Raw genomic sequence first — 24,420 nt, 5'->3', positions numbered from 1 at the left:
ATTACAATCACACAACAATAACATACTTATTATTATCCTTGCTACCCCGGAGATGAGATTCATACATGGACATCTGTGATCTTCCGGTAACGATTTTGATTCGCTGCCAGGCCACTTGGAGCGCTGCAAGTATCAAAATTCGGTAAACTGTCAAGCTTCTTGTACAAGCCGGATGCTTGCGGTAATTTACCCTGCACACAGTCAAGCAAGCATGATTGTCAAGCATGCAGTAGCATGTGTGCGGGCCTTAGATACGCGATTTTCTGCCCACCTCTATTCTTGGCCTTGAGCTATTTATATTTTGATGTTCTGAGCTTTCCACTCCAATACAAAATATTCATTAATTTAAGCGTCCTTCAATGGCCTGTTCTTTTAAGTTAGATTTGTGCACACACTTCAGTTAGAGTAATTTCAAATCAATAATTATGAGTTTAGCTGTTATAATTACAATCTAGTAGGTACTCGTATAGCATACGTTTTGTAAATAAGAACAGAAAGTAGAAAGTACCTCATTTGTCACTCCTACTCAAGGAACTATATATTACAGGCCAATTGTGAATTGAGCTCCCCTATCAGAGAATAAGTATCGGTAATCATATGAAAGTTTGATTCTTGTGCAGGAGCCGCTTAACCAAAACATTAATAATCGTATATGGATCACCTTGAACTTCAATGATATACTTTTTTTCTAATTTAGGACGTACTGAACCAAGCTGCAGATCGACCTTCTCTACAGCGGTGAAGCTTAAATATTTGTTCAGTAGTAATTCCCTTAATTTTAGAAAACTAGAGGGTAGTTGTTAGCTGAAAATGGAAACATTTGGTAACGCTGAAGAATTATAAATACAATTACAGTACTTTCGTTTCGACGTTTCTCAATTATAGTACGTAATGATTTTTGGTGTGTGTACTGCCACCTGTCGGATCTCTAGGTCAGCTGTACCACTACAGTGCTTCAAGCAATCGAGCGTAGCGGCAAGTACAAGACATAAGAAAATGGTAAGTGTGATAAAGCAGTACTACACGACAAAACAAAAAGAGTATTAAAACATTATAATGTGGTTATGTCACAGAAAGAAATAATCAATTCAAAAATGAGGTTGGAGAAAAGAGCAATTGTCATTTAGACGCTGTTGATGTGAAATTTGACATAATATATATACATATACATATGTTACATTCGCTGGTAGTGGTGACAATATTAGTTGCCAGTATATAAAACCATTAGGGTCAACATAAGATTTTTCGAGCTACTCGTATTCTGCATTTGAAACTGATTGCAGACATCCTTGAAACTGGAGAAAGTTGCTATAGTTCAACAGTAGTTTTGCTCCAGATAACTTGGTTTCGCAACGCAGTAAAAACAGTTACGCGTTGACGGAAGCGGCGCACATCGTTCATCGTATTGTAGTGTGTTCCTCACATTTCTGACAGAATGGTATGATCTGAATGTCGCTCACTGAGTGATTATCCTTATTTTATGTTATTGCGTACCTAATGAGTTGTGATATGCCTAAGTCGCTGCTGATACAAAATAGTGTGTATTACTATCGAAATATTGTTCCTCCAGCAGTGTGGAGCTGGCGTGTGTGATGTTATATTTGACTTGGTGAAATGAAACATGCTTGTTGAAATCGTTGAGTAGTTGAATTGTAAATGGCATTAAGTAATTAATTCACCATTGTGATTACTATCGAACAGTTGAAACTTGCAGAATTAATTCTAGTTTTGCATAGAAAATCGCACTGACATCTACAGCAACAGTTAGGAAAAAATAAGTCGTGTCTGCACATAGAGTTCAATGCACATACTGCTATCAACAATATAAATTGCCCTATTTACTAATTACAGGGTGCAGTTGCATTCATTCATCCACTGATTGAGTGCAATTAATCCAGGCACGTAGAAGAACCTCCAGAGCTTGGGTTCTGATCCTGCATAACTGTTGCTATTAGAATTTAATGTGTTCAGGTGCCTATTCACTAGCTTCTTCAAAAGCCTTTTTATAAGTCGTACTAGTGCTAAAGGGGGGGGGGGGGGGGGGAGAGAGAGAGAGAGAGAGAGAGAGAGTCTCGTAGAAAAGATTTCACTTTGATGTGTGCTGTGGTTTAGCCTATGATGTAATGTGCGCAGCAGTATTAACTTAAGTATATTCTTGAAATTACTTTTCTTGGCAACACAGTGTAATGTCTCAAACTGCCTATATGTGAGATTTAAAATTTACTTCTTTTTTGCCATTTTAATTTAGGTTCACTATACTTTTTGTAATGACACCAGAAAAAAATTCTGTAGTAATCAGGTATCCCACAATGGCTGGTTGTAGGTACTGACCTATGTATCTATGATCTCCAGTCAAACTTCTGCCAGCTAGCTGTTACTGGAACCAAGTAAAATTTGTCATGCTTTTAAGTGGCATTAATGTGGAGTCTCTCTCTCTCTCTCTCTCTCTCTCTCTCTCTCTCTCTCTCTCTCTCTCTCTGTCTCTCTCTCTCCCTCTCTCTGAGTTGTCATTTAGTACATAAGCAAAAGTTTTTATATTTTGCAGTGATCTTAGTTTTTGTAATATTATTATTATGTTTTTTCCCAGTCTGGCAAGCTGACTGAGGAGGAGCGAACACAAGTTCTCCAACCACTGTTGGGGAAAGGCTGGAAAGTTACAGAGAATCGAGATGCCATTGCTAAGGATTTTATATTTAACAACTTCAATGAGGTATGTGTGCGGTTTAATTGTACTAAACTGAAGATCAACAGGAATATTCAATACTAGTCTTTGGCTTTTACCAGTAATATAATATTAATGGCTGGTATGATGTCAGCTTTTGCTGAATATCTTCACAGTTTTGTTGTTAGTTGGCAAAACCAGTGAATTTGAAAGCAAAAACTATTATTTTAGTGACAGGCTTCTGTGTAGATTAGACTGTTGGAAAAAATTGCCACTGTTAATCATGTTGTTGTCACAACATCTATTGCGTGTTTGTTAGGTCACAGATTAAAGCTGTATCGAATATTCCTTCAAATCAGATTTAGACATTTATTTAGTGTTTTAACATATGTCAAATCTCTAATGTTGGAATAGTTCTTAATTCCTTTTATTGTAAAAAATAATACTATCAGATAATTTTTTGTGAGGTATGATATCTAATCCATGAACTTGAGTATTTCTTGTTGACATTACAATTGTAGACATCGAGGTTCATTGGGCTATTAAGACCTTTGACTGAAATACAAAATTGGTGAGGCTTTCATGGAGCCATGTTCAAGTATTGCGTCTCGACTTCTGTCCCAGGGTCTTCAGTGGCAATTTTCCTGACATTTCACCAGCGAGTATGGTTGGGATTGTCAGTTCACCTTCCATTGCTATGGTAAACTGGAGTCAAGCCAGTGATCAGATAATGTGTGTACCTGTTGTGCCAAAGTCTGGGGCTTTTCCCTGGTCATAACTGCTGTGGTTCTCCCTTGCTGCAGCATGGAAATCAATTATCTATTTACCATGAGGTTTTCTATTTCTAATTGAGACTATTGTTAGGGTTGTGGATTTCTGTGGCTTCCCCGAACTGTCAAGCATGGTAGCTCTTACTCCACAGTGAGAACTTGTGTGTCAATGAATTTTGTAATGTGGTCAGTCTCTCACAGTGCATGCTCTACCTCAGCTGATTACTCCACCTGTCCCACTCTGGAATGCCTCTTATGTTTGTTGACCCCAGTATTGACAGTTCGTCCAATCATACCAACATAGACTTTACCATATGTACACGGCCATGATATATTCTTGATATTGCAATTGTGAGTGAATCCCTTTTGTCTTTTGCTGATCTTAATCTGCGATACTCTTGGCTCTTTTTTGGTTGTTTTTAAGTGTCATTCCTCCATATATAGCCAGTGCTGTCCATCATCCTGGGCATGTGTGGCAGAAAGGCTGTACCCACCATTTTTTCTTCAGGCAACATTGGTGTTAGGTTTTTCACAATACTTCTTACGTAATTGGTGGGGGTACACATTGTAGGTGTTTCATCTCATGAATGAGATTTTCACTCTGCATTGGAGTGTGCCCTGATATGAAACTTCCTGCCAAATTAAAACTGTGTGCCGGACCGAGACTCGAACTCGGGACCTTTGCCTACCGCGAGCAAGTGCTCTGCCATCTGAGCTATCAAAACATGACTCACGACCAGTCCTCACAGCTTCAGTTCTACCAGTACCTCATCTCCAACCTTCCAAACTTCACATAAGCTCTTCTGCATACCTTGCAGAACCAACACTCCTGGAAGAAAGGATACTGTGGAGACATGGCTTAGCCACAGCCCGGAGGATGTTTCCATAATGAGATTTTCACTCTGCAGCAGAGTGTGCGCTGATATGAAACTTCCTGGCAAATTAAAACTGTGTGCCGGACCAAGACTTGAACTGAGGACCTTTGCCTTCCGCGGGCAAAGTTAGTCTCGGTCTGGCACACAGTTTTAATTTGCCAGGAAGTTAGTTTCATCTCATGTCAGAAGTGCTGAAATTGGTGCAGGTATAAAGTGTGTCTGGTTTCAGTATATGCTGTGGCTCACATTCTCACCATTTCTCGCAACCAGCAAAGGATAGAAAGAATAGCTGTTGGTCTTCTTCTATCACCACAGCTAATTTTATGTTGGCACTAAGCTGTTTCTCCTCATGATTCTACATGGCAAAGGTGGTGGTGTACCTGCACTACTCCTTAGATTAACCAGGTGCCAAGTCCAGTGTTTCAAAATGCTCTGTGTAGAAATTGGTAACCACTGGACTAAGTGGACTACCCATAGTGGCACCTTCCAGCTGTTCATATAAATTGGCATTACATATAAAATAAATTGTGATAAGCATGCCTGAAAGACCTCTGCGATGTTCTGTGAGACAATGGAACTGATTTCCTCCAGAGTCATTGAATGGGACTTTAGTAAACAAAGAAACTATAAAAAGTGACTTGAGACAGCTATTGGGAATCTGAAGAATTACACGTTTGCCATCAGAAATTTATTATCTATTCTCTACCACTTTTTCATAGTGAACATTTTCACAAGAAGAAAAAAAAAAGTTGTTCATTAGATGGATATGCAGTTCAACTTTCCATTGGATAAACTGAAAACTATCAATCATAAATTTTTATGGAACAACATATAACGGACCATGATTTTAATACCAGCACAAAATTGACTTCACTTACATTGCATATCAACTTTGTGTTGGTATCAAAATTGTGGGCATTGATTACAATGGTATTTTTTGAAAGACCTATTTACCTACATCCTTATTCCTTTCTTATAGTACATAATTACATATGCAGTTTTACACTGAACACTACTGTCTGCCACTCAGCTAAAAGATCTGCTAAATCTCTGAATGTAGATATTCAGATAATATGTGGAAATTGTGGGGTCAGTGACGTGTTTGAATTGCTTGGGGGTTCCCGGCTTCTTTCTTATGTCAGACAGTTTGTTGAATACTTTCTTACTGAAGTACATAGCTTCGCTCTGGATCTAAGACAAGGAGGCAAAGCTATTTTTGTGTCAAGTGTTGTGACTGTGAATCAGTTAGAATGAGTAAAGTTACCGGGAAATGGGTGTAAGAATTCCAGGATCCATAAAAAGATGTCCTTCCAGGGGGCCGCCACTCTTTGGCGGGTGGGTGCTTGGGTACCACGGGGCCCAGCCTTTGCAGAATTTTTTCCCTTCCGTGCTGCATGTCTATCCTCTTCCTATTCTTTTTCCCCTCTCCTGAGAAACATGTCTGGGGTATTATTGGGAATGTTCTGCATTCTGTCGCTGACATGTGAACAGACTCGCCTTTGTTTTTTGCTCACTTTTCCTTTCTTTGTTTCCCTTCACATCTCATTCCTCAGCTTCAGCATTTGAGGATCCTCGGACGTGTAACAGGTGACTGGGTAATGCATAATTCCCAGCTCTGGGTCAACAGGTGGGGTTCGCACGTATCCCCTGGTACAGGCCAGACCCAGCGAGGTGTGATTGCCTGAGCTGTAACCTTCTCAAATTGCCAATTGGTCCCTCCATTAGGTGTTCTGGAGGTGTGACCTGAGGTCTGAACAATCACGTAAGGCGGGTGTGCCCCCTTGTGGAGGGGAGCCCCAGCTGGGAGGAGTACGCCATCGGATATGCTGGCAATCATGGGGGATTTCCTCGTGATGAGTCAATCATCTTCCCATTCAATGTCTACAAAATGTAAACTCAATGAGGCTAATGATTCAAAGACCCTTCTCACTGCACCACGATTCCTTGTGGTTTCACGTGCTGAAGACAGTCAGTCCTTCACTGCGGTAAATCTTTTTATTATTCAGGAGGGTGTGGGTGCAATTGCTGGCCCTGTGAAATCCTACGCTTGTTTACGGAATGGCCCTTTGATTTTGGAGACCACTTCTGATTCTCAAGCACAACAACTTCTTGCTGCCCCATTGTTATCCTGTTTGTGTTGAGGCCTATAGAACTTTGAATTCTTCCCATGGTGTAATTTAACCAGGCTGCTAGAGTGTGTAACCGAGGCTGAAACGTGATCTTACATCTCTGCTCAGGGTGTCATTGCTGTCCACCGTGTAATGAAAAAGGTAGATTCCTCCTTAGTGCCCACCCGCTCTCTTTCTCACCAGAGTTGCTTCTGTCTGAGCTCAAAGCAGTCTATGAAATTATCACCCTGCAGCCATACAGTACGAGCCTGATGCACTGCTACCAGTGTCATTGTTTCAACCACACTAGAACATCTTGTCGAAACCCAGCCAAATATGTCGCCTGTGGTAGGGATGCGCACGAGGGCAATTGTCTGCCCCTCCTCCCTGCTGTATTAACTGCAATGGTGGCCATGCCACTGCCTCTCAGGAGTGTAAAGTGTTTCTTGATGAGCGGGCTGTTCAAGAGATCTGGATAAAGGGAAAAGTGACTTATCCAGTCGCTCACAAGTTACTGGCTAATCGCAGACATTGCGTTCTCCCGTCTGGTACCTATAGTTCTGTTCTTGTTACACCTTGCTCCATGAAGGACATGGCCATGCAGACATGCAACCTCCAATTCAGCTCTGAGGTTGTGAAGTCGCTTAGTGTCAAGGGAGCATCGCCATCCCCACTGTCCAGCTGTGCAACAAGCCATCAAACTCTCGCCTCAAGGGCCGAAACCACCAGCTACACAACCTGTAGGCCAGAAAGGACAGGAAGAGTACTCCCATGAAGACTTACTCTGTCCCTCCAGCCAAACAACACCCGAGTCTTCATCTGACCAGAAAGGCTCGAAGAAGTCCACCAAAGGCAAATGGTCTTCTCCTTTGCCACCTCGAAGATCCTCTTCAAAGGTGTCGGCATGTGATACCTTAGCTTGGCCAGCCTCCGTGTTGCCGGAGTGCACCAACAACAGTTTTTCAGCATTGGACTCCACAGACTGACTGCACAAGCATGCTGATGCTTTTGTGGATCCCATGGAGCAGGATCCTCTTGCTTCTGTGCTCTGTAGTAGCGCCTCTTCCCCAAGTGTCACTCGGCAGCCACTGAGGTGACACCCCTACATCTCTTCCTCATCGTGACTCTCCTTCAATGCAACATTCCTGGCCTACAGTCCCAGAAAGAGAATTTATGGCTGCTTTCAGCTTCACAGCATCTCTTTGTACTCTGCCTTCAGGAAACAAAATTACACCCTCATGACCAATTTGAGCTTTCACATTTGTATGGAGTGTAGCCATGTATGGAAGTGAAAAGTGGACGATAAATAGGTTCGACAAGAATAGAATACAAGCTTTTGAAATGTGGTGCTACAGAAGAATGCTGAAGACTAGATGGGTAGATCACATAACTAATGAGGAGGTTTTGAATAGAATTGGGGAGAAGAGAAATTTGTGGCACGACTTGACCAGAAGAAGGGATCGGATGGTAGGACACATCCTGAGGCATCAAGGAATCACCAATTTAGTATTGGAGGGCAGCATGGATAGTAAAAATTGTAGAGGGAGCCCAAGAGATGAATACGCTAAACAGATTCAGAAGGATGTAGGTTGCAGTAGGTATTGGGAGATGAAGCAGCTTGCACAGGATAGAGTAGCATGGAGAGCTGCATCAAACCAGTCTCTGACCTGAAGACAACAACAAAATCATCATCATTTCTTACCAATACATTTTGACCTTCCCCCTGAAGTTGGCAGTCCGTCTCATGCTGCTCATACAGGATGACATTCATAGTTAACCCATCTCCCTGACTACCAATCTTCAAGCTGTTGCAGTTCACCTTTTCCTTCCCCACCTGATTTTTTTCTCTCTGTACCATATATGTAACCTCCATCATTTGCTGTCACCAGGGCAGACTTCCTTCAACTTATTGCCAGCTACCTCCCTCATTTTTGCTACTCCTCTTTGGGGTTATTCCAGGACCTATCAGAGAGGTGCCCTTTTGGCTGACCACCTTAACCAACTTAACATCTTCTGCCTTAACACTGGAGCACCCACTTTCCTTTCCGACTTCTTGCACACCTATTCCCATTTGGACCTATCCTTCTGCATTGCCCAGCTTGCACATCGTCTTGAGTGGCTCATACTTCCTGACACCTACTCATGCGACCATTTCCCGTGTGCTATCCATCTGCTGACTCCTACCCCATCCACGTGCATCTCTAAATGGCAGATTCCTAAAGCTAACTAGCAGCTTTACTCCTCCCTGGCTACCTTTGAAGTATAATATTTCGCCTGTTGGGATGACCAGGTGGAATATCTCACAAACATTATCCTTACTGCTGCAGAACGTTCCATCCCCCGCACTTTCTCTCTACCACATCGTGTCCCAGTCCCTTGGTGGACTGAGGCATGCCATGACGCAATTCGCACATGTAGATGTGCTCTCCACATTTTTAACCACCACCCTACGTTGGCAAACTGCATTCATTATAAACAGATGGATGCAAAGTGTTGTTGCATTCTTCAGGATAGCAAAAGAGTTAGCTGGATTTCATTCTCTAGTCCTTTTAACAGTTCCACACCTTCCTCTGTCATGTAGGCCAGCCTCCGACCGCTCTCTGGAACCAAGATCCATTCCCCAATTTCCGGCCAGACAGTCGCTGATGTATCTTCGTGGACCCTATTGCTATCTCCAACACCTTGGTCTGCCATTTTGCCGAAGTTCTGAGCTGTTCCCCTTATAACCCTGCCTTCCTCCATCGGAAACGAGCGAAGGTGGCTCAGATGATACCCTTCTCTTCTCCAAATCGTGAATGCTACAATGCCACCTTTACTATGAGGGATCTAGATCATGCTCTCAGTTCTTCCCTATCTTCCTACTCAGGGCTAGACAACATCCACATTCAGATGTTGAAGCACCTTTCTCTTGTGGGCAAGCACTTTCTGCTTAACACGTACAACCACATCTGGGCAGAGGGCACATTTCCTGGATGTTGTCGTGAAGCCGCCACCATACCCATACCTAAGCATGGTAAGGACAAAAACCTTCATTGTAGGTACCGCCCCAACTCTTTTACCAGCTGCATTTGCAAGGTGATGGAACATATGATTCATGCCCGGCCAGTGTGGTGGCTCGAGTCTTGCCATTTACCAAGTAATGCACAGTGTGGATTTCAAGCACGGTGTTCTGCAGTTGGCCATCTCGTTAATTTGTCCACCCATGTCATGAACGTTTTCTGCAGAAATTCCAGACTGTGACCGTGTTTTTCTGTTTGGAGAGCTCCTACGACACCTGCTGGAGAACTGGTATTCTCAGTACTCTCTGCACTCGGGGCTTTTGTGGGTGCCTACCCTGTTATCTTCAGGCATTTTTACAAAACCGAGTTATCAAGGGGTGTTTGTGGGTTCTACCTTGTCGGACATCTTTACCCAAGAAAATGGTGTGCCTCTGGGTTCCGTCCTGAGTTCGTCCTCTTTGCTATTGCCATAAACCTTATAATGGCCTGTCTCCTGCCGAGCATCTCCGGCTCTCTTTTTGTTGATGATTTTGCCAGCCATTGCAGTTCTCCATGGATCTGTCTCACTGAGAGGAGTCTTCAGTGCTGTTTTGATCATCTTTACTCCGGAGCATCGACAATGGCTTTCGCTTTTCCACTGACAAAACCATCTGTATGAATTTCTAGTGGCGCAAATGGTTCCTCCCACCATCTCTATATCTTGGGCCTGTTGCCCTTCCATTCATTGAAACTATGAAATTTCTGGGGCTCATGCTTGATAGGAAATACTCTTGGACCTCCTATGTGTCTTACCTGGCAGCTCACTGTACGTGGCCCCTCAATCTTGTGTGTGTCCTCAATGGTACTTCCTGGGTTGCCGATCAAACCACACTCCTCCATTTGTACTGGCCCCTTATCCGTTCGAAATTAGACTATAGGTGCTTTGTTTATGCATCTGCATGCCCATCACTCGTACGCAGTCTCAAAACTATCCACTGTCATACCAACCATTTGGCCACGGGTGCCTTTTAGACCAGCCTGGTTTAGAGTCTGTATGCTGAAGCTGCTGAACTACCACTTTCCTACTGCCGTGATTTTCTCCTCAGCAGGTATGCATGATGTTTGTCTGCCATGTGTGGCCACCCCTCCTATGCCTCCTTCTTTGATGATCAGTATGGGGCTCGTACCTCTTCTGTTACCTCCTGGAGTCTGCTTTCGCCACTTGCTATGGTGGCTTAACTTCACACTAACTGCAACTTTCCCAGTGGATGTGAACCCTTCACCAACTTGGCTTCATGAAGTGGCCCACGTTAACCTTGACCTTCATTTGCTTCCTAAGGACACTACTCCAGCCTCGGTCTATCTCCTCCAGTTTCACGACCTTCGCATGGAACTTCGCGATAGTAAATTTGTATACACTGATGGCTCTCGGACTGACTGTGGGATCGGGTGTGCCTTTTTCATTAACACCTGTGTTTCTTGATATCGGCCTCCATCACACTCCTCATTATTTACAGCTGAGCTCTTCGCCTTGTATCAGGCCACAGCCTCTCCAATTGTGTCCTGTGCTCAGACTCTCTCGGTGCCCTCCAAAGCCTATGTATACTGTAACTGCTCATCCCTTAGTGCAGCGAGTCAAGGAAAACTGACACTTGCTCACTCTTGTTGGGTCCCTGGTCATGTCAATCTGCCAGGAAATTAGGCTACTGATGCTGCTGCCAAGGGTGCAGTCCTCATACCTCAGTGCACAAGTACTTATATTCCCTCCGATGATCTCTGTGTTGCCGTCTGTTCCCCCTGCGGGTTCGGGGGTTAGAATAGGCCCGCGGTATTCCTGCCTGTCGTAAGAGGCGACTAAAAGGAGTCTCAAACTTTTCGGCCTTATATGATGGTTCCCTGTTGGGTTTGACCTCCATCTCTCAAAATTTTCCGAAGAGCGAGCCGATTGGGAAAGGGCGCCTTACTTGGTGCATTGTGTCCGTCTTGCGATCAGACCTTTCGCCAGCTTATACACCGTTGAACTGCAGTCCTGCCCGCTCTCCATCTCTTGGGCATGACTCTTTTTCTGCGTGCAGATAACACCTTGCACTGTGCAGTGCCTCTTTCTGCACTGACGGCGACCATGGACCACATGTTATCTAACATCCAGCACGGTAGCCAGTCCGTTGTGGTGGGGCCGCCATGTACCCTGTTGGTTGTAGCCCCCTGACAACACAGGGATTGCTCTACTGATGCCTTCGCCGTTAACTCCCCACGTATGCCAAGGAGTAGATGCCTATCCTCCTGGGGTATCGGGACTCCCGGCAACGGCCATCCTGCCAGGTGGCTCTTGCCGTGGCTGGGTGGCGCCCGTGGGGAGGGCCCTTGGTCGGAGTAGGTGGCATCAGGGCGGATGACCCCCAATGAAGCGTGGTACATCATCTCTCGCTGGTGGCCAACCGCCAGCAGTCTCTAAACGTTCTCGGGCTCAGTTTAACGCTCAGAAGTACGATCCGAAAACGTTCCCCTCCGTGGCCACACCGTGGGAGGAACGTAAGTCTCAGGATGGCAGTAGCAGTTATTCGCCCCGCTTCTTAGTTTGTATGAGGGCTGATGGGGAGTCTTTCCTCTCCACAAAGCCTCAGTTCTTCATCGAGCATTTAGAGGACACGATTGGGGAGGTGGAGGGCTTGTCAAAAATGCAATACTCTGGGTCAGTCCTGATACAAACGGCATCCTCTGCCCAGACACAACGGTTACTCGCTTGTGACAAGTTGGGGGATGTTGCCGTTACGATCACACCCCATAAGAGTTTAAATATGGTCCAGGGAGTTATTTACCATAGGGATCTTCTTTTGCAGTCTGATGAAGAGCTGCGTGCCAATTTAGAGCGCCGAGGTGTACATTTCGTCCGGCACGTTCATCGGGGTCCGAAGGAAAATCAGATTGCTACCAGTGCCTTCATCTTGGCCTTCGAAGGGGATACATTACTGGAAAAAGTGAAGGTGATGGTCTACCGATGTGACGTTAAGCCCTATATCCCTCCCCCGATGCGGTGCTTTAAGTGCTGGAAGTTCGGCCATATGTCTTCTCGCTGCACTTCCAGCCTCACATGTCGAGATTGCGGAGGCCCATCACATCCCAATACTCCATGTGCCCCGCCTCCCATCTGTGTCAACTGCGGGGAGCACCATTCACCTTGCTCGCCAGACTGCCGAATTTTCCAGAAAGAGCGTAAAATCATGGAATACAAGACCCTGGACCGACTAATCTATACTGAGGCCAAGAGGAAATATGACCGACTCCATCCTGTGATAATGACATCTTTCTACGCTGCTGCTACAACACCTGTGCTAGCCCCGTCTGTTTCTCCAATTGTGGCCGGATCGACGAGTAGTAAAACTCCTCCTGCCCCCTCGCCAGTGGGGGGCTCTACCCACCGGGTTGCTCCTGCACCACCTACCTCAGGAGCAACACCATCCCACCCATCGGGGACGTCCGTCCCCACTTCTAAGCCGGAGAAGTGTCCAACTTCTTCGGCTTCTCACACTCGCAAGTGGTCCCTTGGGTCCCTCCCTTCCCAGGTTTCCGCCAGCGAGAAGCCTGACGACCGACAATGGCTTAAGTGCCCGCAATCAGCTGGTCGTAGGGCTTCACGATCCTCCTCCGTCCCGGAAGCCCTCCCAGCCGGTGCGACCCAAGGAACGGAGTGAGAAACCCAAGAAGAGCTCTCAGCCCAAGGAACTCGCGGTGGCAGCCATCCCACCGCAACCTTCCAGCTCTGCGTCTGAGGATGCGGTGGAGATTCTGGCGTCCACTGAGGACCTCCATCTCGCCGGTCCATCAGACGCCATGGAAAGCACTATCACAGGTGCTAAATCGGAGGCAGCAGGTGACCCAGCGTCGTAACCTCCCTTCCCAGTCCCATCAAGCCTTTCTCAGCCATGGACAACACCATCCTCCAGTGGAACTGCAGTGGTTTCTTCCACCATCTAGCTGAGCTCCGCTGACTTATCAGCCTTCACCCTTTGCTCTGCAGGAAAATTGGTTTCCGGCAATGCGAACCCCCGCCCTCTGTGGCTATCGGGGTTATTATAAAAACCGGACAGCTTATGAAAGGGTGTCTGGTGGCGTCTGCATCTACACTCCTGGAAATTGAAATAAGAACACCGTGAATTCATTGTCCCAGGAAGGGGAAACTTTATTGACACATTCCTGGGGTCAGATACATCACATGATCACACTGACAGAACCACAGGCACATAGACACAGGCAACAGAGCATGCACAATGTCGGCACTAGTACAGTGTATATCCACCTTTCGCAGCAATGCAGGCTGCTATTCTCCCATGGAGACGATCGTAGAGATGCTAGATGTAGTCCTGTGGAACGGCTTGCCATGCCATTTCCACCTGGCGCCTCAGTTGGACCAGCGTTCGTGCTGGACGTGCAGACTGCGTGAGACGACGCTTCATCCAGTCCCAAACATGCTCAATGGGGGACAGATCCGGAGATCTTGCTGGCCAGGGTAATTGACTTACACCTTCTAGAGCACGTTGGGTGGCACGGGATACATGCGGACGTGCATTGTCCTATTGGAACAGCAAGTTCCCTTGCCGATCTAGGAATGGTAGAACGATGGGTTCGATGACGGTTTGGATGTACCGTGCACTATTCAGTGTCCCCTCGACAATCACCAGAGGTGTACGACCAGTGTAGGAGATCGCTCCCCACACCATGATGCCGGCTGTTGGCCCTGTGTGCCTCGGTCGTATGCAGTCCTGATTGTGGCGTTCACCTGCACGGCGCCAAACACGCATACGACCATCATTGGCACCAAGGCAGAAGCGACTCTTATCGCTGAAGACGACACGTCTTCATTCGTCCCTCCATTCACGCCTGTCGCGACACCACTGGAGGTGGGCTGCACGATGTTGGGGCGTGAGTGGAAGACGGCCTAACGGTGTGCGGGACCGTAGCCCAGCTTCATGGAGACGGTTGCGAATGGTCCTCGCCGATACCCCAGTAGCAACAGTGTCCCTAATTTGCTGGGAAATGGCGGTGCGGTCCCCTACGGCACTGCGTAGGATCCTATGGTCTTGGTGTGCATCCGTGCGTCGCTGTGGTCCGGTCCCGGGTCGACGGGCCCGTGCACCTTCCGCCGACCACTGGCGACAACATCGATGTACTGTGGAGACCTCACGCCCCACGTGTTGAGCAATTCGGCGGTACGTCCACCCGGTCTCCCGCATGCCCACTATATGCCCTCGCTCAAAGTCCGTCAACTGCACATACAGTTCACGTCCACGCTGTCGCGGCATGCTACCAGTGTTAAAGACTGCGATGGAGCTCCGTATGCCATGGCAAACTGGCTGACACCGACGGCGGCGGTGCACAAATGCTGCGCAGCTAGCGCCATTCGACGGCCAACACCGCGGTTCCTGGTGTGTCCGCTGTGCCGTGCGTGTGATCATTGCTTGTACAACCCTCTGGCAGTGTCCGGAGCAAGTATGGTGGGTCTGACACACCGTTGTCAATGTGTTCTTTTTTCCATTTCCAGGAGTGTATGTCCTGAACTCTCTTCACAGCGAGTCTGTACCTCTCCATACACCTTTAGAGGCTGTCGCTGTTCGGGTGTGGACGCTACAGGCTGTTACCGTCTGCAGTCTTTACCTTCCACCGGATGGTGATGTCGCGCAGCATGTCCTGGCTGCTCTGATAGCTCAATTGCTTCCACCTTTCCTGTTACTGGGTGACTTTAACGCCCATAACCATCTGTGGGGTGGGTCGGTGGCAACAGGTCGAGGTGCCATCGTTGAGCATTTATTGGCGCAGCTCGATCTCTCGATCTTAAATGATGGTGCCTTCACACACTTCAGTGGGGCACATGGCACATACTCCGCCATTGACCTTTCAATCTGTAGCCCTATCCTCTTACCGTCTGTACAGTGGAGAGTGCATGACGACCTTTGTGGCAGTGACCACTTTCCGATCTTTCTGTCACTGCCACAGTGTCAGTCTTCTGGGCACCCTAGCAGCTGGGCTCTGAATAAGGCTGACTGGGACTTGTTCTCCTCAACTGCCGCTATTGAGCCTCTCTCCCCCGATGCCATTGATGCAGTGGTTCAATCGGTCACCACCGGCATCGTTACTGCCGCCGAATCTGCTATTTCCCATTCTTCTGGGTCCCTTCGGCGGCGGACTGTGCCTTGGTGGTCGCCTGAGATCGCTGAAGCGATTAAAGCTCGCCGGCGGGCGCTCCAGCGTCACAAGCAACATCCCTCAATCGACCACCTTGTCGCCTTCAAACGGCTGCGTGCACGAGCCCGCTGCATTATCCGCCAACGCAAGCAGGAGTGCTGGGAGCGGTATGTGTCCACCATTGGCCTCCATGTCACTCCATCGCAGGTCTGGGCCAAGATTCGCCGCCTCTATGGCTATCGGGTCCCTGTCAGTGCCCCTGCGCTCTCACTGAATGGAGTAGTTTGTACAGACTCCGACGTCATTGCAAACCGCTTGGCAGAGCACTTTGCTATGAATTCCGCTTCTGCCAACTATCCCTTAGGCTTCCGCTCTATTAAGGAGCGGATAGAACGTCGGAGTCTTTCTTTTCGCACTCACCATCCTGAATTGTACAATGTTCCATTCAGTGAGTGGGAATTTCCAAGTGCCCTCGCCGCTTGTCCTGATACCGCTCCTGGGCCAGATAGCATCCACTCTCAGATGCTGAAACACCTTTCAGTGGACTGCCAGTGACGCCTCCTCGATCTTTACAACCGCATTTGGGTCGAGGGTGAGTTTCCGTTGCAATGGCGGGAAAGTCTAGTTGTCCCCATTCTGAAACCAGGGAAGAACCCTTTGGAGGTGGACAGCTACCATCCCATTAGCCTCACCAACGTTCTTTGCAAGTTGCTTGAACGGATGATGAGCCGGCGCTTGAATTGGGTACTGGAGTCTCGAGGCCTTCTGGCTCCGTCTCAGGGTGGGTTCCGTAAAGGCCGCTCCGCCACCGACAATCTGGTGAGCCTGGAGTCGGCCATCCGTACTGCCTTTGCCCGCCGTCAGCATCTGGTTGCTCTCTTTTTCGACATGCGGAAGGCGTATGATACGACATGGCGTCATCACATCCTTTCTACGCTTCATGGATGGGGTCTTCGGGGCCCTCTGCCGATCTATATCCGCAATTTTCTGTCGTACCGTACCTTCCACGTGCACGTCGCGGCCTCATATAGTTCCTCCCAAGTCCAGGAGAACGGTGTGCCACAGGGTTCTGTTCTCAGTGTGTGTCTGTTTTTAATAGCTATTAACGGGCTTGCTGTAGCCGTGGGAAATACTGTCTCCGCTTCCCTGTATGCTGACGACTTCTGCCTTTACTACAGCTCTATTGGCATTGCAGCTGCTGAACGTCAGCTACAGGGCGCAATCCGCAAGGAGCAGTCTTGGGCTGTAGCACATGGTTTTCAGTTTTCGGCTGCCAAGACCTGTGTTATGCATTTCTGCCGTCGACTCACTGTTCACCCGGAGCCGCGGCTTTATCTCGACGGCGAGCTTCTTAAAGTGGTGGAGTCACATAGGTTTTTGGGGATGGTTTTTGATGCCCGGTTGACTTGGCTGCCTCACATTCGGCAGCTTAAACAGGCATGTTGGCGGCATCCAAATGCTCTGCGATGCCTGAGCCACACCAGGTGGGGTGCCGACCGATCTACTCTCCTACGGCTTTACCAGGCGTTAATCCAGTCCCGTCTGGACTACGGGGGTCTGGCTTATGCCTCAGCATCCCCATCTGCGTTGCTGGTGCTGGACCCAATCCTCCACAGCAGGATACGCCTTGCCAATGGTGCCTTCCGAACCAGCCCTGTGGACAGCATACTTGTGGAGGCAGGTGTCCCTCCACTGCGGTTACGACGCCAACAATTACTGGCTGCTTATGCTGCCCATGTTTTTAGCTTGCCCGGGCATCCAAATTATCGTGTCCTCTTCCCGCAGTCAGTCGTTCATCTGCCAGAACGTCGGCCCTGGTTGGGTTGTCCGATCGCCGTACGTGTCGAGCAGCTTCTTTCCTGGCTTGGGTGTTTCCCTGTTCCACCTCCGTTCTGGGCCCCTCTGCGTACACCCCCGTGGTGTGTGCCTCGCCCTTGCCTTCGGGTCAACTTGGCACATGGCCCGAAGGACTCAGTCCCTCCGGAGGCCTTCCGACGCCGCTTTTATTCCATCCTGGCCACGTATCAGCGCTCTGGCGTTGTCTACACCGACGGTTCGATGGTTGCTGGTCTCGTCGGTTATGCACTAACTCTAGGGGACCATTCTGAACAACGTTCATTGCCGGCTGGCTGCAGTGTTTACACTGCTGGGCTGGTCGCCATCTTTCGTGCCCTAGAGTATATCCGCTCCTGCTCAGGTGAGTCCTTCGTTATCTGTGGCGATTCCCCGAGTGGTTTACGAGCTCTCGACCAGTGTTTCCCTCGTTCTTGTCTGGTGATGGCTATCCAGGAGTCCCAGCATACTCTCGCCCGTAGCGGCAGGTCTGTGGTCTTTGTTTGGACCCCAGGCCATGTTGGTATACCCGGCAATGAAACTGTTGACCGCCTGGCGAAAGAGGCCACCAGTGCGCCATCTCTGGAGATTGGCCTCCTGGCGGCTGATTTGCGGGCAGTCTTACGCCGCAAAGTTCTCTCGTTTTGGGATGCTGAATGGCGCAGTCTGACCACCCCTAACAAACTCCGTGCCGTCAAGGACACGACGACTGTGTGGCGGTCATCCATGTGAGCCAACCGCAGGGACTCAGTCGTCCTTTGTCGGCTCCGCATTGGCCACACCCGACTCGCGCACAGTTATTTACTGTGTCGTGAGGATCCCCCTATTTGTCGTTGTGGGGCGTCCTTGACGGTAGTCCATATTCTGTCGGAGTGCGCCCTTTTAACCGTGCTCAGGCAGACTTTTGCAATGCCTGACACGCTCTCTGCTCTTTCGTCAGATGACTCTGCCATGGTGGACTTGGTTTTGTGTTTTATTCGGGCAGGGGGTTTTATCCTTCAATCTGAGTGTGTCTTTTTTTTTTTTTTTTAAGTGTTGATTCTGGCTTCTAGCCTCTGATTTTAAACTGAGTTTTTAAAGTGTTCTTGGTGGTTGGCTTTTCCTCTTTTTCTCTACGGTCGGCCAACCACCGTCACACTGTGTGTTTTAATTTGTTTTGTCTGGTCTCTGACAGAGTATTTCATGTCCTGTTTTGTCTGCTCTCTTTCCTGTTGTTTGTTTTTTATTCTCTTCGGGTGGTTTTAGTTTTTCTGGAACAAGGGACCGATGACCATAGTAGTCTGGTCCCTTTAATCCCACAAACCAACCAACCAACCAACCTTGCCGTCTGTCAGGACATGGTGTCCATTTGGCATTTCCAATGGTCCTCCCTTGACAGGAATAAGCTTCGGCTTATTAAGCCCCTCCCATCTTCTTGGATGACCTCCTCTCGGCCCTCCCTCCTCTCGGCCCTCCCTCCCGGGAGGAGATTATTTTAACTTGGCTGCGTAATGGGCACTGCCTTTTTAGCCATCATTTGCTAAGTGGCACTACCCCACCACTTTGTACACATTGCGCCCAAATTTTAACTGTCTGCCACTTCCTGCGGGAATGCCCTTTTTTTTAACCATTTATGTTCCAGCTTAGGTCTGCCGTCTGATTTATCAGCCATTTTAGCGAATGACGCACGGGGCTGTCTACCGCAGTTTACTTTTTATCTGCCAAAGCAATATGGTGAAGGCCATTTAATTTTTAGTTTTGGACCTCAATTCCTGTCTGGTGTTTTTTTTTTTTTTTTAGCCCTTTTTCCACATACCTGTTTTTAGCTGTCTCCTATTCTGTCTATTGGGACTGATATGTAGTTGTTTAACTCCTCTCTCTGTACGTGTTCCATAGTTTTGACTTGGGTGCATATGCCCCCAGTTGTTTTTTACACCATAAAGCAAAACAAAAACAAAATAAAAAGACGTGTGCAAAAAGTACACGTTCTTGCATCATATTCCATAAATCCCATCAAGAAGAAGAAGAAGAAGAAGAAGAAGAAGAAGAAATATGAAGGAATGTGTAACTGGCCAAATTATACATTAACAGGAACAAATTAAAAATACAAATTTAATCTGTACACTGTACTAACAGTCAACTATCACTATATTGCTTAGTGGTATTTTTACTTATGCCAGCTAAATTTAGCCTAGTAAATAAAAAGTTCCATAAAATTCATTTATTTTCTATTAGTAGAATAATAATCACTTCTTACATTTGATTGTCTTTTAAAGAAAATAATTGCACGCAACCATAAAAAATAATTAGAACTTAAATACATTAGTATTTGCCATGCAACTTTAAAGTGACCATCACTACTTTCCGTGCAGCAAAGAGGAATTTTCAGTCATCAATCTCAAATAGAGAGATAATTTGCAAATGTGTAGCTAATGTGGTGTGTGTTTAATTTTCCTTTCAATTGATAGTGTTTCCCAGTTCTTTGCTTTTTGTTAGGTGGGCACTATTTAATACCTTTTCACTAGGGGGGGGGGGGGGGGGGCAATGTACATTCATTCTGAACCACAGACAAGTTTTTGTGTTTTGCATTGTGATTGCACAAATTGAAACCCAGTTGAAACTTATTTCTATCACCAGCAAGTTACTGTAATAAATCAAACACCTTTTTAAAAAAAAGTCTGCAAAATGTGTGATTATTTACTTCACATAATCTTATAGCTTTCTTTATTTACTTTAGGTACACCATCTCAGACTACTGTGTTTTTCACAACTTTCAATAATTTTTCTTGAATTTAGCAGTGTACTGTGAGAGGATGACATTAGACTCAGAATTATCCTCTAGGTCACGCTGGGTGAGTTGTGCTGGTATGTCAGTTGCCAAGTTCCATAAGGCAGCTCAGGCCACACATTTCAATAAATTTTTGAACAAGCCCATTATGATAGCAAATATTTTGAAATGAACCTGATTTGTTTGGTTTATCATCTTCGAGTGGGGATTGTTCCACTATGGAAGTGGTTTTTGCTACAGAAAATGATTATGGCATTTTTTGAGGAATTAATAGTTTGTGCCTGAATGTATATTGCACTCAAGTGTTATTCTGTGGGGCTATAATGAACAAAGTTAAACCAGCTTAAGTTAGAGTACAAAATCAGTGCTCACATATGAATGATTTTTGTGAAATTTAGGGTTTTAAAATGATCTTAACAAAGGATTTTGAGACTATGCCCATGTTGATATGTACAATTTGTGAGTTCGTTCTTTTGTCTTTGACAGTATTACAGCGAGCCTTGTTTTGGACTTGCATACTTTATTTGCCATAAGTAATAATCCTGTCATATTAAGGCACTCAGTATTTCTTGAAATTTCATTTACTGTGCCATTCATTGGGGGGAAAATTACTTAATCATTAGAAAATCAAGAGTTTTATGTGATGAAAAAGTGTAAGATATATCACTGAACTATTTTTTTTTAAATGTGTTCAGCAAAGTGATAGGGACACTATATTTGAATTTGATAGGAATAGCTGAATGCTATTCTGGCCACCCATGTTTTGATTTTTTTGTGTATCTGTATCACCTAAAGAAAAGTCACCTTGTCAGTGGGATGTTAAATCTAATGTGCATTTCCATTCTTATCATAACTTCTCAATTATCATTCCCATATAGATTTGCTGAATTCAGATGTATTTACCTGTAGCTTTTTCCAGATTATTTTGTACATTGCTAGTGCCTGGAAAAGAAATGTTTCATTCTCGAAACAAAAGATATGTTGTCCCTTTTCGAATGTTCACAAATCAGTTGAATTTTTCTGTGTATACTCCTCCTCCTCCTCCTCCTCCTCCTCCTCCTCCTCCTCCTAACCATTTTTCCTACTGTCACATAGTTGTGGAGAAAATATAAAACATTGATTTTATCCCAAAAATAATACTGAGTAAAATATGGTTTTTTGTAGATAGATGTAACAACATTATTTCATATCTCCCGTGTCATCTTCTTAGTCCATACACCTTTCCACCTGATATGGTTGTCCTGTTTTTTGTTATATAATTTTTCATAATCTGTCATACAGGCATTTGGTTTCATGACTCGTGTTGCACTCTTGGCGGAGAAGATGGATCATCATCCTGAATGGTTTAATGTCTACAATAAAGTACAAGTTACACTGGCATCTCACGATGTTAATGGTGTCAGCCATCGTGATATAAAAATGGCAGACTTCATGGAGAAAGTAGCTGCTACAGTGAAGTCGTAGGCAATGTCTTACCGAAGCTGCATCTATAGAATGTGAAATCTTCATGCTTTTTAATAAACAATTATAAATAAATGTTCTTTTGTGCTTATGTCTTTCTTTGTTATTAATGTGGACAGTTCCAAATAGATCAAAAAATTCTTTAACCAACAAAGGTGGTTAAGATAGGCCTTTATTATTTACCAGCTCTTTAATTTAAATTACTCATAAAGTGTATTACACGAGACATGCCATATGAAGTGAGCAAACTCTTACACTTCTGAGTGTGTTCCCAAAGAATGAGTGTAGTTTTTAGTTTTATGTTGTTTTGTTGTGTTGTTCAGTACAAAAAAAGAGAAAAAGTGAAGTAAAACCTCGTTAAACATTTACTTTGTGCTTTATATGTGGTTATAAATGTTCCTTTTCTAAGCAAAATAACAAAAAAAAAAGCCTCTTGTTGGTTGCTAAGTGCCAGTTTGTTGGTACTGAAAATGAGAATCACATTAACAAACAGTTTACTTTTCTGCTGTGTCGTTTAAGGTTCAGCTGATATATCATATCTTTATGATAACCCTTGACCAGTCTTTGGTATGTGAGGTTCAAGGAGACACACATCATGTGATTTGTGTTACACAATTCGATAAACAGTTATACAAATATGAATGCAATTCCCTACCTTGGATATACTAGATCTGTCTACATTAACCTGAGCGACATTTTGTAGATGTAAAACACTTAATTATATTGTAGAAAAGGTTTAACATTAGTAATATTAAAAAATCATTATTTTCACATGATTACTATTGATAGTAAATTTCTGTAACAGAAGTATAACTACTTTTTTTACATTTTACTTTGATGTCTACGTGGACCCTAAGATAAAATACGTTGAATTTTAAAACTTCTATTATCAGAATGTTCTTGAAAACCTGAAAATATTTTTATGGTGACTCCTTTTTTGTTGTAACGTATTGTTTTGCTGGCTGTTCTAATTATGACACAACAGGTTGCAAGATGCTTGATGTCTCTTTTACTGAAACAGGCAGCTGCTTGACTCATTGTCAAGATACAAAATATAATATTGGTAAATAGAATCAGCCATTGCAAATATATTTATTTATTTATTCATTTATCCAGGGATCCTGTCACAACGTTATAAGATTTGTCATCATAATACGGTGAAAACAAATAGTTGAAACTGTATGTACATACAGGACATAAAAGTATGTTTTTTATTAGAATCAGATAGTTGGTTAGCCATAGCCTTGATGAAGGAACATCCTGGCAGTTGCCTGAAGTGATTTATGAAAAGCACAGAAAACTTAAATGAGGGTGGCCAGACAAAGCAAACTCCATCCTCCCAAATATGGGATGAGTGTCTTACCAGTTGCACTGCCTCACCTATATGGTCCATGTTGCCCATTGTGCTTTGTTTTGCACACAGTTTTCTCCAGGTAACTTTTAATATAAAATAGTTTTGCACTTCAATCCTGCACACACTAAAGATGCCTTCTGGGGACCCATGGACCATGAACATGTTGCTATGCCCCTTGTACTAACTCCATTCTGTTCAGAAGACTGATTTCAGGCCCATATATGTGTAACTATGCTCCATGCATGTTTGTGTACGCCCCCCCTCCTCCTTTTTCAAGCTGCCTGAAAAACTGAGTCAGCAACTCTCCATGATGAATGAGACATTGAACTCGGGAGAATAAGACATTACTATGATGCGTAATAGCTCTTGATAAGATTTTCTTATAAAAGCTTAAATCATGGTTGTGTATTGTAATGTGATAGGGTGTTGGTTTCCCATTTTTGTATTAACCACTATGTTGTGAGACCTCTAAGTAATCTCTAATTGTTCAGTATGAACTTATGAACATTTTAGCTGCCCTTTTAAACAGATATCTTTTAGTAATCTTTTTGTCTCCATGTGCAGCTTCTCATACAAAATTGCCCAGCTGTAAATGCAATTTGCTTTCTCTAATAGGTGGTCTGGTATCTCATTAGTGACTGTAGCCTTGCTTCATCAGTAAAGAGAACTTTTTATCCAAGTGTTGCTGTGTTTCAGAGGTCATGGATACACATTAAGAACAGAATTGGGCCCAATATACTAATTTGAGGAACATCTGTTGCTTATGTGTTTGTCTGATGAGTTACTCAGAATTTATCTACAGACATGTAACCTATCATGCCTTTTGCACACTGCTGTCCAGATAAGACTAGAACCACTCTTTTGCTATTCCTCTTACACCTAGTACTTCTAGCATGTTTAGTAGTATTTTGTGGTCAAGTGTCAAAAGCCTTGGACAAGTCTGAGAATATGCCAATAACAATCAACCCCTTGTCGAAAGCTTAAAGTACCATTTCATATGTAGCACACTGAAAAATAACAAGCATTAAAAATTATGTTTGTGAGGAGGTTGTATGAATGCAGTCCACATAAAGAGTTGCGACCCAACTTTAAGTAGTCATTATTTTTTCCCAAGATTAATTTCCTCCAAGTCAGTAACATTTTTGAATATAATGGGGAGAGACTATTTTGCTCTTGACTCAAATGAGAATTGTATGTTAGCTTCCCTACAAAACTGATGATCAATTGTGCTTTTTAGGGATATCTGGTTTTGAACCTACTTTTTTTTACCATCAGACCTCAAAAAAAATATTGTTTGGAAAATCTTTGGAAGCATTGGATCTTGTTTATAGAATCATTCTCTTACTGTGTAAACTGTTGCCAAAAGAAACTCAATGGAAAGAAATCAAATGCTTATTTCATTTTAAATCTTATTTATGATGGAAATCATACG

General features: G+C 44.9%; 1 protein-coding gene across 3 annotated transcripts; it reads left to right on the top strand.

Moving 5' to 3' along the window:
- The first annotated feature begins 66 nt into the window (after window positions 1-66).
- LOC126360985 (probable pterin-4-alpha-carbinolamine dehydratase) lies at window positions 67-22,002 on the top strand. 3 transcript variants are annotated; one of them, XM_050007757.1, is made up of 4 exons: window positions 189-589; window positions 698-999; window positions 2,588-2,710; window positions 21,455-22,002. In XM_050007757.1, the coding sequence occupies exons 2-4, from the start codon at window positions 892-894 to the stop codon at window positions 21,635-21,637; spliced, it is 414 nt and encodes a 137-aa protein (XP_049863714.1). In that variant the 5' UTR covers window positions 189-589; window positions 698-891; the 3' UTR covers window positions 21,638-22,002. The 3 variants fall into 3 exon arrangements, with proteins under 3 accessions (XP_049863713.1, XP_049863714.1, XP_049863715.1); XM_050007756.1 differs by having other exon boundaries at window positions 67-999; XM_050007758.1 differs by lacking the exon at window positions 189-589 and having other exon boundaries at window positions 989-1,438.
- The last annotated feature ends 2,418 nt before the right edge of the window (window positions 22,003-24,420 follow it).

This window comes from Schistocerca gregaria, chromosome 1 (assembly GCF_023897955.1).
Source record: "Schistocerca gregaria isolate iqSchGreg1 chromosome 1, iqSchGreg1.2, whole genome shotgun sequence".
Classification (NCBI taxonomy): Eukaryota; Metazoa; Arthropoda; class Insecta; order Orthoptera; family Acrididae; genus Schistocerca; species Schistocerca gregaria.
Note: the sequence above shows the minus strand (reverse complement) of the source record. Positions and strands in the feature narration are given on the sequence as shown.

Excerpts from the sequence above, each read along its gene's own strand:
- LOC126360985 (XM_050007756.1), top strand. The coding sequence starts at position 892 with ATGATTTTTGGTGTGTGTACTGCCACCTGTCGGATCTCTAGGTCAGCT. Across the intron at positions 1,000-2,587 it reads GTACAAGACATAAGAAAATG|TCTGGCAAGCTGACTGAGGA; the intron begins GTAAGTGTGATA and ends GTTTTTTCCCAG. Across the intron at positions 2,711-21,454 it reads TATTTAACAACTTCAATGAG|GCATTTGGTTTCATGACTCG; the intron begins GTATGTGTGCGG and ends TCTGTCATACAG.